Consider the following 12,164-nt stretch of genomic DNA (forward strand, 5'->3'; position numbering starts at 1 on the left):
TTAATAGTTTGATTTCCCCTTTAATTATCTGAATCAACAATGCTTAAGGAGGGTTATGAAACAAGTCTTTGATACTGATGTTAAATTCGAAGAGAGTCGTTAGATAAAAAAAATTAATAATTCTCATTTGTAAATATTTGATACCTTTAATTTTTTTTTATCTAACAACTCATAGATGAAAAGAAGTTACTCACTTAAATAATATAACTAGTAGAAATTTTGACTAACGAAGGTATCGAATAGCATATTTCAAATTCTCTCTCTTCTCATCTCCTTCACTTTCCTTCCCTCAAATTCTACATCTCTCCTGCTACACTGAAGAAGCCATTACTATGGCTTCCAAGCATCTAAGAAACCTGAATACTATCACCGTCCACCGTATTCTTCAATATCGGTTTCAATCTCTCGTCAAAGCTAGGTACTTCTCCCATGCTGAATTGCCTCAAAACCAGTCCCAGAGGCAGATCAGTGGCAAAGCTAAAGAACCTTCCGTTCACTCATCCTTGAAGGACAATGAGCTCGCCAAGTTTGCTGCCATTGCTGAAACCTGGTGAGCTTTCAATTTCGAGAGATTTGCTTTTGGTTTTTGCAATCGGAAAATTGTAAAACTTACTAATCTATAAGAATGGAAAGCTCGTGAACTTGGTTGTTATAGACACTGAATTGTATGAATTTTTATTAAAGGTGTGATTTTATTATCTACTGAATTTGCTGTAGTGTGCATGGTTTCTTTTTGTTTGTTCCCCATTTCCTCAAGGGCTGAAGTTCCAGTAAGAGAATGATGGTGAAATTTAGCGATGCGTGTGTCTTAGTTTGATAATATGGATAACATCTATTTGCCCTTTGCTTGATGTAATTAGGTGGGATTCTGAAGGCCCGTTTAAACCATTGCATGCAATGAATCCTACAAGACTTGCTTTCATCCGGTCTGTACTATGTAGACATTTTAAGTAAGTCAGCTCTTTTATGTTTATGTTTCCTATGTACTTACTACTTTTTGCAATTCATCAAGCCCTTGTTACCTTCATTTTGAGTCTTTGGGGTGTTTATTCTTGTAGTTGCTTTGACAGAATCTGCTATAATGTCAATTATGTTTTAATTCCATTCTTTTACTCATGGAATTTAGTGGGTTTAAGACATAATCTGGCTGTACTGGGTCAGATTCCAAGCCACAGTTTAAGTCTATTGCCTTTATTCATTAAACTTATTTTACCGATTGAGATAGCGTTATCATTTATGTAGCAGTTATAACTTATTAAACCAATATACTCGGTATTTGCGACACATACGATGGTACAAATTTGGTTTAATGCCTTCAGAAAATGATTGGTTCTAGTAAACCCATCGATTCAAATGTAATCCTATAAGGATATGTATGAAGATGACTCTAGTCAAGTATTTGTTAGCAAAAAAAGGCTAACAGAAGTATTTTTTTACAAAAACCAAGAATAAAAACAAAAGGGAAAAAGTTATAACTGATGATAATAGGTTTATATATTTGTTTTGTTCCTCTGGGTTACTATTGGATGATAATTAAATTCCCCTTGTCTCAGGAAGGACCCTTGCAGTGCTAAACCCCTTGAAGGACTTAAAATTGTTGATGTAGGTTGTGGAGGTGGAATTCTTTCTGAGGTATATCTTTTCTCCTTTTTCTTGTGATGACTGGAAAAGACCCTTTTCCTTTATATCCATTGGCCTATGATTTACTCTTTTTTTTTTTGGAGGAGGGGTTTCAAAGGTGACTACTATATTTGTTAGCTATAAATGCAGAAATCTAAATTTGGTGACTACATTACTTTTTATCGTAATCATTATGGGAATCTGTAGCATTATGTTGGGTAGAAATCTGGAGATGACTATATTTGTTAGGTAGAAATCTGGAAACCTAAATTCTTTCTTTCTTGTATATTCTCCTCCCTGTCACTTGAAGAGTATTAAGATTGTTATTTTCTTTTAACTGCAAATGTATTCTCTTTTTTTTTTATTGTTATTTATAGTTGTGCTTCTCTTTTGTTCTTCAGCCATTAGCTCGATTGGGAGCTACTGTGACGGGTGTTGATGCTGTCGAGAAGAATATCAAGATTGCTCAACTTCATGCTGTATGCTTATTTCATAATTTGACTATTGATATTTTGCTGTAGTTGTTTCCAATTTGAAATTTGTTAGAATTGTGCCTCCCAAATTGATTACATTAGTGTTTTTCGGTGGAAGCAGTTTTTGATACAAATGATACCGTACTAATATTAAGTAAGCTTAGTATATTACATCTTCATTATTAGCTGGACAACTTATTATTTCCTGTCCACAGGATTTGGATCCAACAACTTCAACTATTGAGTATTGTTGCACAACAGCCGGTACATATGCAAATCTTAATTCATTCCCTGTGCATGTCAAGCATTCCTGTATATTTGTTTTTCACATCTATGATGTGCATGCTTTAAGTCTGATTCCATTTGGAAACTATCCCACTTGTAACTATTGCTGAAGTGCCCCACTTTCCTGCTAAATGCTCTTACGGTTTGATGCAGAATCTTGATGAGAAGTCCAAGCCTAACCGGCATAATTTCCTTTATCTAATTTTCTGAGTAGTCTTTCCATGGGTTGCCCACCTTTGCTGGATAATTTATAGTTTGAAAAAGTTATGAGGTTATGATGTATTGGCTAGAAAAAGTTCAAATATTATATTTATAAATTATTTTTCACTTCCTATTTGCTTTTGTGGTTGTGGTTCTTAACTTCTTGTTATTCCTGCAGCTTGAAGTTGATAGTCATTTTAAGTTATTTATCTAAGAATTTATCTTTGGCCGTGGAGAAGTCAACTGACTGTTGACTTTTTGGAAAATAAACATATTTTTTTTTCTTTGATCTTATTTTGTCTCAGTAAGCACTTCTGCATACTAAACCGCCCAAGTGGGAGAATAAGTTTTGAATTAAAAGGCTAGTTACATATCCCTATTCCTTTGTTCCTTTGTATATTTGGAACTATTTTTGTTCTCACTTGTCATGTCCATCCAACTTCTTTGCTTGGCAATTATGTTGCATGCTTTTTAAAAAATTAAATGCTCTTGTACATCTATGATGGCTTCGGTAATCATTGCCAAAATAGCTTGCATTCATCTGGTTTGTTTAGAGTTGTCCTTTTGTTTTTGGGTATTCTGCATAGTGTTTTACAACCGACAATTTTTAATAGCTTTTCAAAATGATTGATCAGAGAAGATAGTTGAAGAAGGAAGAAAGTTTGATGCAGTTATGGCCTTGGAGGTAGTTTCTCTTTATGCCCGCTCCCTCTGATTTTGTGCTTACATATTCGGGTTCATAAACGTTGGGTTATATATATATATATATATGATAAATGTTTATAATATAGGGAGAATCCTAATGTTCCACTTAATCTAGTGCATAAAGCTAGAGATGAATATAGGTCTAGAGTCTAGACCAGATCCACTTAATGTTCCTGCATCATGAGATGCAGGTTGAGTTGACCTCCTTTTATAGAATAACTGAAATAATAGAGGCTCTTTTTAAATTTAGGTTAGAGCTTGTAATGATTGAACAAATCTTGACAGGTCTGTCCAGTATTAGTCCGAAAAAATTGCTTTAAATTCTATTTGGTAATTGTATCCACTTTGTTTGCTTTTAAATTGTCCCAGGTGATTGAGCATGTTGCAGATCCTGCAGACTTCTGCAAATCTCTGGCAGCATTAACAGTTCCGGATGGAGCTACCATCATATCGACAATTAATCGTTCTATGAGAGCATATGCAACTGCCATTGTTGCTGCAGAATACATTCTCCGCTGGGTATTATCCTCAATTTCATTCCACAATTTACTGGTTTTCATTTGAGGTTCTTCTTATGTCGGATCATTTTTTATACCATCCATCTCGGCACACACGTTATCTTCAAAAACATTGTGATTGACTGGTTGCAGTTGACATAATCAGACTATAACGCATTGATAAAATATTGATAGAAAGAGTACATGGGAAGCATTACAATTGGTATGATGCATGTTAAGAATTAGATGAAAATACAACGAGAAAATTTATAAGCCTGACCTATGTAGTAAGATCATTTTAAATCCATTCCATTTGAGTTGGCATTTTCTTCATCATATTTCTTGTGAAAAAGCGTTTACAATAATTAGTATCGGGCAATTTATTTGTGAAAATGTATAAGTGGCTGTTTTACACTAGAATGTCCATCCAAAAGTTTGCAATTGACATATTACATTTGCTTGCATTTGAAAATTGGCAGCTTCCAAAAGGCACACATCAGTGGTCTAGTTTTTTGACTCCAGAGGAACTAGCCCTGATACTGCAACGCGCCGATATAAATGTAAGCGACAGAAGTCTTGAATTATTATTTGTTTTTGGATCCCAATCCCAAATGATGGGTGCTTTTTTGGTTGCACAGGTGGAGGAGATGGCAGGATTTGTGTTTAATCCGGTGACAAGACGATGGTCTTTATCGGATGATATCAGCGTGAATTTCATTGCCTTTGGTACCAAAACAAGAAACACGGAATAGAATAGATATTATTTGGTACATACATGGGTTTTCCTATTTTAAAAATGTGAAATTGAGTTGTGCTTCCTCAAGCACATAAAAGCACGGAAGTGCAATAAAAAAAAATTAATTCTTTGATAATTTTATTTTAGGGATTGGTATTTATCCTTTTAAAGGATATAGAATTGTATTATTTTAAGTGAGAGAAAAAGATATACAATAGAAATTATGGGAAAGAAAATGAGAGGTTATTTTATTTTAATTTTAAATAAAAAATACTAATTTTAACTAAAATGACCATTATTTAAAAGGATAAATATTTCTTCCTTTATTTTATGGAATAATAGTTTAAATAGACAATGAGTGAGAGATATTAACTGCAAATCATAGTTCCTCTAACCTCTAATCGCTAATAATCAAAATAACTATCCTTTGTCTTCAATAGTAAGATTAAGTAATTGAGTCATCATCAATATTTATGTCTGTCTCTCCATTGTGTCCATCGTGCTTGGGACTAATTGGATAAGGTCTTCTAGAAATGATCATTTCTTTCCCCTTCTCAAAATATTTTAGAAGTGAAGCTCTCCTTGTTATCTCATATTTAAACCGAAAACTTGGAATTAAAGTATGGATTGACCTATATGTATTGAGCTCAATCACACACGGTTGAATCATTTTACGTTGTTGTTGGCCTGGGCCTAGTATTGCTGTCGGAATGATCTTGAGCTTTATCCTTCACGTTGGCACGTTGCACCAAATGGGAGGTACCTGCGAAGACACTCTGATGCTTAAGTTAGTATCAGAGGCAGGAGTGTTATGTTGTTAAAGTAAAGGATGATCGTACTTTGGTGGTGTATTGTGTGTTTATATAGTAACTGGGATGCCGCCTTAGTTAAAGCGGCTTGGCTTCTGAGTGGCCAGCCTTGGACTGCAGGTTATTTAGGGGACCTGTGTAGCCTTATCTTCCAGAGGCTCTAGTAGTAGATTTGAGGCAAGCTGGAGCTGTTCGTTATTTACCGGAGCTAAGGCGCGGTGGAGTTACCTTGAGCCTTAAGTTTACTTCTCTTAGAAGGTTTCATACGCGATATGAGAATCGAGTCTTATGTGCCGCGATGAGATCATCGCGTCCTGTATGTCGCGATGGGGGGATATCGCGTCTGGAACGCTGCAATGTGGGCATCGCGTCAATGCTTGTTTCTTGTGCTTCGGAAGGGCTTGAGCTTTTTTTATGGGGCTTTGATTGGTCCTATATTTTATCCGGTTACTTTGACCATGTTTAAATTGTCAGTACTAACAAAAGCGCTACAAGAGATTTTGTGTTGTTAGAATTATAAGTTGGTGACTAACTCATGTCTTCTCAAGAGGAAAATTTAGCTGCATAACTTTTAGAAGTGGAAACGAGGTGGACATGGGTGAAATTATTTGATGAATTGTCTCATTTTGACGGATGGGGTTCATCTTCTAATTTGATACCTACTTGGATTGGTTCATCTTCTAATTTGGTACTACATGGGTTTCCCTATCTTAAACATTTAAAATTGAGCTCTGATATGAAAGTTCTGCTTCTGCCTCAAAAACAGAAGTGATATAAAAAAAATAAGTTTCTTTTTTAATTTTATTTTAAAGAATAATAGTTTAAATAGACCATGAGAGATATCAGAGTAAATTATGAGTGTAAAACTAAAACCCAGTGTTGTGAAGAAAAAGTAAAAATAAGTTTGTAATTACCCCATATTCCAATTTACTAATCAATGAAATAATGAAAGAGAATCATAACTAATTTGTAACGTTATTGTGACTATTATGGAAATTTATTTGAATAAACATTGAAGTGGGAAATAGAGAACTTTGTGTTTGGATTTTCATGGAGAGGGGCAGAGTTTCCTGAGGGTGATGGAGGTGCGTTTGGTCTGAGTCAATTGTTGTCCCTGCCATAATTGAAAACCAGGTCTGCGATTTATCTCATGCTTCCAACGATACCTTGCTTCCCCTGACATGAGAAGCAACGAACCTGGCGTCAGCAAAAGGGGAACCGAAACGGATCCGGATCCGGATCCGGATCCGGGTGTGAAATGCATGACGCAGGATGATTCCAAGGAGATGATGGCGATGCCGTCGTCGAAACGCAAGAGGTCGACGTGGGCGGATATGCCTTCACCAGGCTGGTAGAGGTTGGCTATCATTTGGTCGAATAGTGGTTCTCGATGGATTGGGAAAACGACGTCGTCGCGACGGAGGAGGGAGTGGCGTATAGAATGGGATAATTGAATGGCCCAAGGAGGAAGATGTTGGTGGCCGAACCTCATGGCCTGGTTAATGGAGGGTTGGGTGAACCAATTCTCGTCTTCTATGGCTGAAAGCAAACGGGATTGTTGTTTTGGAGAGAGGAAGTCCTTGCATAACCATAGCCCTTTCACTTCCTCGATCTCCTCCCACTCACACTCACACTCAACATCGGAATCGGAATCGGAATTAGAATCAGATCCACCTTCGCCTTCGGAGGATGATTGCCCGAACACTAGTTCCAACACCGCCTTCTGCTGCTGCTCTTCTTCCTCCTCATCCCTCATCTAACCCTAACAACTAAGCTTGCTAGTTACTGCTTACAATCGCCTGTACCTACAAGTGAGATTAGTATTGGGTTAAGATATTATATATGGTTTAAGTTACAAAATTCTGAAAATTAAAATTATATAAGTTGTTTCAAGATATGTATTTTAAAAATTATTTCAACACGCAATATATTAATTGAAGTTGAAAAATATTGTAATTTATCACTTGTTTTTATTTAAGTTTTAAAATATTATCTACCATTTAAATCTAGTTTGAATTTTGAAAGCTAAGCCGATTCAATTTTTGTTACTCAAGTCTGGCTCAATTAATATGAGGCTAAGTTAGATTATGAACACTCTTGCTATAGCAGAAATTTTTGTTCAAAAAAAGTTCTCCAATTTTTCCGGAACACCTCTCCAATTTTTGTTTCATAGAAATCTTATTTAATTTCATTTAGAGCCACTTTGTTTAGTTTTTATAAAGGATTGTTTTTAAAAAAATATAACAATTAAGTAAGTTTTATAGAAAAAATAAAACTCTAAAAAATGTTTTTTTTATTGTTTTGAAAAATGGGTTCTTATATATATATATATTTTGAATTTATTGTTTCTCGATCGATGATATGAAGTTATCTCGACAAATCCAATATATATATATATATATATATATATATATATATATATATATATATATATATGAGAAAAACACTCCCCCCGTTGCTTGAAAAATGTTTGCAAGTTGGTTATCCTTCAATTTATGTGTCTTGCCTTTAAAAAAAAAAAATACTGGGCCTGCCTGTTTCTTCTCTCTACGGCTAATTGAAATTTTTTTTGGAACACGAGAAGTTATATACTGGGCCTGCCTGTTTCTTCTCTCTACGGCTAATTGAAATTTTTTTTGGAACACGAGAAGTTATATCCCCTATATATATATATATGTGAGGCAGGATCCTTTGACACCTTATATGAGAGCCGTTAGATCAAAAAAGATCAATGGTGTCACATGTTTACAAATCAGAGCCGTTGATTTTTTTTAATCTAATGGCTGTCAGATGAGGTGTCAAATTTCAAATTTGACACTGGTGTCAAAGGATCCTACCTATATATATATATATACACACACACACGCAGGGATTAGGATATAAATGGGTCAGGCTGGCCTGGTCTATATTTGGCCTAGTTTAGCCTTTCTAAAAAATAGAGTAGATTTAGGTTTATAAAAAAGTCTTTTTAATAAATAGGTCATAGGCCAACTTTGTCAAGTCTGGCCTAAAGCATCGTAGGCTGACTTATTTAATTTTTTAAAATAAAATAAAATAAAATAAAATAATTATTTTAAAATTACTTTTAAATAAGCTTTTAAAGTAATTGTATTTCTTTCTTATTTTTCCCATTTCTTTGACTCTATTCCTTTCTGATATACATTCTAGAGCTGCAATATTGATTTTTTCTTGTTTGTCATGTTTTATTTCTTATAAGAAATGTAAGTGCATGCATGAATGAAATTTTCTTTGCTCTATATAATTATTTTCTTTGCTTAGCATCTTTATTGGGAGGCCTGTAGGCCATATCAGGTTTTATAATTTTTAACAATAGGCCAGGCTTGACTTATAAACGAAGCCTCTAATAGGCCAATAGGCCAGATAGGCTGAACATTTTTTAACGTAGGCTTAGGCCAGGAAGGCCAAAGCCTAGCCTAGCTTGGCCCATTTACACCCTACGCAGTGGCATGATCATTTGACATTGTTGTCAAACTTTGAAATTTGACACAAATTCAAGCGAAAATCAACGGTTATAATTTTTGTTAGTTAAATTTATTAATTAATTATTAATTCTTAATAAATGACAATTGTTGATTGGCAAAAATCAACAGTTACGATTTGATGTCAAATTTCAAAGTTTGATATCGGTGCAAAAATATCCTATATATATATAGGGGCATGTTATATTTACAAATTTTTTTGTTTACAAACTACACTATCTTCTTCCGGAAGAACACTAATTTCCGGGAGAACATAGTGTAATTTGTAAAAAAAATTCAAAAAAATTTGTAAACGGATCATTCCCCATATATATATATATATATATATATATATATATATATATATATATAGTGAAGTAATATTCTCATGTTACATGAGAGTTAATCATTTCCTACACAAATTCGTTTTCCGTGTCAATTAATTTTTCTTTTCTTTTTTAATATAAAATATGAGATCCAAATTTAACTTCTCTCTACTTTTTTTCTCTCTTACAATCCTACAACATAAGAAAACTTAAACCCATATATATATATATATATATATATATATATATATATATTAAAGTTTTTAATTAACAATCAAGTTTCATCGTGTCATTTTAATAAAATATTTGAATCAATTTTTCTAATTTAACAATGATACCTAATAGTTGTTCACCAACAATTAATCAAATTTAAGTTTTCTAAGTAGCTATTACTTGTATTAAGTAGTTATTACTTTTAGTGTTTTCATTCCTTTTTTCTGCTTGTTATCAAATTATTTCTATTTTTAAAAAATATCAAATAGATTCAATTATATTTGACTGAATTATATTTTATGAAAATATCACTATTATTATTATCATCTCAATCTTTTATTTTGCTTATCAACACCGAAAGTAAAGTTTAGAGATTTTATTAATATTTTAAAATGAAAAGAAAAATGAAACAAAAAAAAAGTTCTAGAGAAAAAGATAAATTAAGGAATGGATGGATTGCAGTTAGTTCGAGTTATTGAATATGCGAAAAAGAAGTATAATGTTGTAGGAAAATGTTTAGGTAATGTTATAGAGATAGAGATGGTGGGACCCACCCTTGTTTTCAAAAACCAAAAAAATAAACAAGTGTGAGTCCCACCATCTCTATCTCTATAACATTACTTAAACATTTTCCTACAACATTATACTTCTATTTCCCATTAAATATACATAGAATCTTTTGATATTCATTTCTTGAGATTTTGAATATGTCAAGGTGATAACTTATAAAGTTGTACACTGGTACTCACTCTCATTTCATTAGTTTTAAATTTTGTATGTATATTTATTCAAAAACAAACAAGTAACAATCATAATTTTGTGAAAGAGTTTCGATTTCATTAAACATAATAATTTTTTACTTTGATATCAAGATTTATCTGTAAGAAAAAAAAATTATTAAAAAAAGTCATCCACAAATAATGCAATCCCATCCCATCCCATCCCAGTTACCGTTGCGGTAGTCAGAACCACAAGTAACGGGCATGAGCGACGGAAATCATAATATAAGTAGGGCTAAGATGTTTCTGCACAATCACTACTTGTGCCTTGGGGTTTTGCAATTTTTTGCCCTACCTGTGCTGGTACCTTCTCTTTCTTGCTCTGCTTATCTCAGATTGATGGTATGTCCTTTGAAAATTTCGAATTGTTAAGTAATTCACTGCCTAGCTCTGCTTTCTTCAAGGAAGTTCCTTTGTTTTTGGCTTGGTGTGTGGGTAACCTTTCTGTTCTGTGGGCAATATTCTCTTCGGTGTTTCTTATGCTACATCGCCATTGTATTTTATATGTTTCTTTAGCTTTTGTTTTCTTGAGGACGATTCTATTCGGCCTTTCAGTGAATCTTTTATTGTAAGTTGAATACTTAATTTTGTGGAATTTACGGCAGATTTTCAAATATAACTGAGTTGTTTGTTGCTGTTGAAGTAGTTAATGGACACACTGGAAACGGACGGACTATAGAAAGGCCAAAGTTACATGGTATTTCATATTCCCTCCGAAATATCCTGCAAACTTACATACATACTAGTTTGTTAATTTGGCGCATGCTTGATAAGTTCATAGATTATATATGGTGCATTTAAGTATAATTATGAATGGAGAGTGGAGACTAGAAATGTAAACATTTTAAGGGTCTTAACTTCGCAATATTCATAATTGTTTTGTATTTTGACTAGAAATGTAACTTGGCTGAATGTTGCTATAGCACCACCTTGTATTTTCAAGTGGGTGCTATAGCTTAATTGTATTTTCTTGCAACTTTTATGCACCACCTTGCTTCATTTTAGGTGTGGTTCTTTACAAACTCATTTATATTTTGGTGCAGTGTATAAACTAGTGTCTTTAAATAAGTCCAGCAATGTGAGTGATCATGTAAAGAACGTACTGTCTCCCCTGAAGGCTCTATATATCAAAGCTACTGACCTCAAGAAGGTATTTCCTGATCATAGTGAAAGTTTCATTTTTAATCTTGGTTTCCCAAGGAATTTCGAATTTGGCGAAATGGGTCTCTGTCAATTCTATTCCTTTCAGCTTTGTTCAACTGTTTGTTGTTTATCATGGTTTGCTTCTAAGAAGAAAGTTACCTTTTTACTATTTTTTCATAGTTACATGCTGAAATCATAGTTGGGTCAGTTTATAATTATAGTGTGTTGTTTGTGCTTATTTATTTATTTTTTATTAATAAAAAATTGTGGGGTTCTCTAATTTTTGATGTGCAGATATCGACCGGGAAGAATGACAAGGGACTCAAGCTTAGTTATATTGATGGCGATGAGGAGATTCTTAGATATAGAGGCTACCCAATTGAGGAGTTGGCAGAGAAAAGCACTTTTACCGAAGTGTCCTATCCTATCTCATAAATACGTGAGTATTATTCTTTTCTTTACCTTGTTTATGTGTAGATAAAACATTTCGACTAATGATTAGCTTATATAGAGATTTTATGTCAGTGAAGACACATGTAACTAAACATTTCTTTACCTTGTTTATAGGCAACCCTAACCACCCTAGTAGGTCCACCCCTGATCCATTGTTAAGTCAATAATTACCGTACTTACCATCAGATAATGCTTATTCTTAGTGGCAATAAAAAAGCCGATCTTGGACCTCCTTCTAATAGCCTAAACATTTGGGAGAGTTGGTCTTTGACATGTTATCATAGCTTTCTGACCAAGCTGTGAGGTGTTTGATTCATGTTGTCCCCATTCTGTATAATTAACTCGAATTTCAGTACAAGTTAAAATGGGCCTGTGCATTGCTACAGTTCAACACTCAAAAGGACTCTTGTTTGAAAGAGCAAGTTAAAAATAAAAAAACTAATCT

At 33.7% G+C, this 12,164-nt stretch overlaps 2 protein-coding genes and 1 long non-coding RNA gene across 7 annotated transcripts; 2 read left to right on the plus strand and 1 right to left on the minus strand.

Annotated features, from left to right (window-relative positions):
• The first annotated feature begins 255 nt into the window (after positions 1 to 255).
• On the plus strand, positions 256 to 4,754 carry LOC133312631 (ubiquinone biosynthesis O-methyltransferase, mitochondrial). Its single transcript, XM_061513865.1, has 9 exons — positions 256 to 550; positions 861 to 950; positions 1,554 to 1,632; positions 2,022 to 2,099; positions 2,309 to 2,357; positions 3,215 to 3,264; positions 3,654 to 3,803; positions 4,261 to 4,341; positions 4,420 to 4,754. Exons 1-9 carry the CDS (start codon positions 333 to 335, stop codon positions 4,531 to 4,533), a joined length of 909 nt encoding a protein of 302 aa, XP_061369849.1. The 5' UTR covers positions 256 to 332; the 3' UTR covers positions 4,534 to 4,754.
• Positions 4,755 to 6,305: 1,551 nt separating this feature from the next.
• On the minus strand, positions 6,306 to 7,142 carry LOC133312637 (uncharacterized). Its single transcript, XM_061513871.1, has one exon. The coding sequence runs from the start codon at positions 7,080 to 7,082 to the stop codon at positions 6,375 to 6,377; it is 708 nt and encodes a 235-aa protein (XP_061369855.1). The 5' UTR covers positions 7,083 to 7,142; the 3' UTR covers positions 6,306 to 6,374.
• Positions 7,143 to 10,311: 3,169 nt separating this feature from the next.
• On the plus strand, positions 10,312 to 12,115 carry LOC133312597 (uncharacterized). 5 transcript variants are annotated; one of them, XR_009751703.1, is made up of 4 exons: positions 10,312 to 10,426; positions 10,770 to 10,820; positions 11,167 to 11,273; positions 11,561 to 12,111. It is a non-coding gene; the product is annotated as an uncharacterized LOC133312597 (long non-coding RNA). The 5 variants fall into 5 exon arrangements; XR_009751706.1 differs by having other exon boundaries at positions 10,328 to 10,465; positions 10,767 to 10,820; positions 11,561 to 12,113; XR_009751704.1 differs by having other exon boundaries at positions 10,330 to 10,465; positions 11,561 to 12,112.
• Positions 12,116 to 12,164: the final 49 nt, after the last annotated feature.

Source organism: Gastrolobium bilobum, unplaced genomic scaffold, assembly GCF_033153095.1.
Source record: "Gastrolobium bilobum isolate Gb01-03AN ecotype WA unplaced genomic scaffold, APGP_CSIRO_Gbil_v1 utg5259, whole genome shotgun sequence".
NCBI lineage: Eukaryota > Viridiplantae > Streptophyta > Magnoliopsida > Fabales > Fabaceae > Gastrolobium > Gastrolobium bilobum.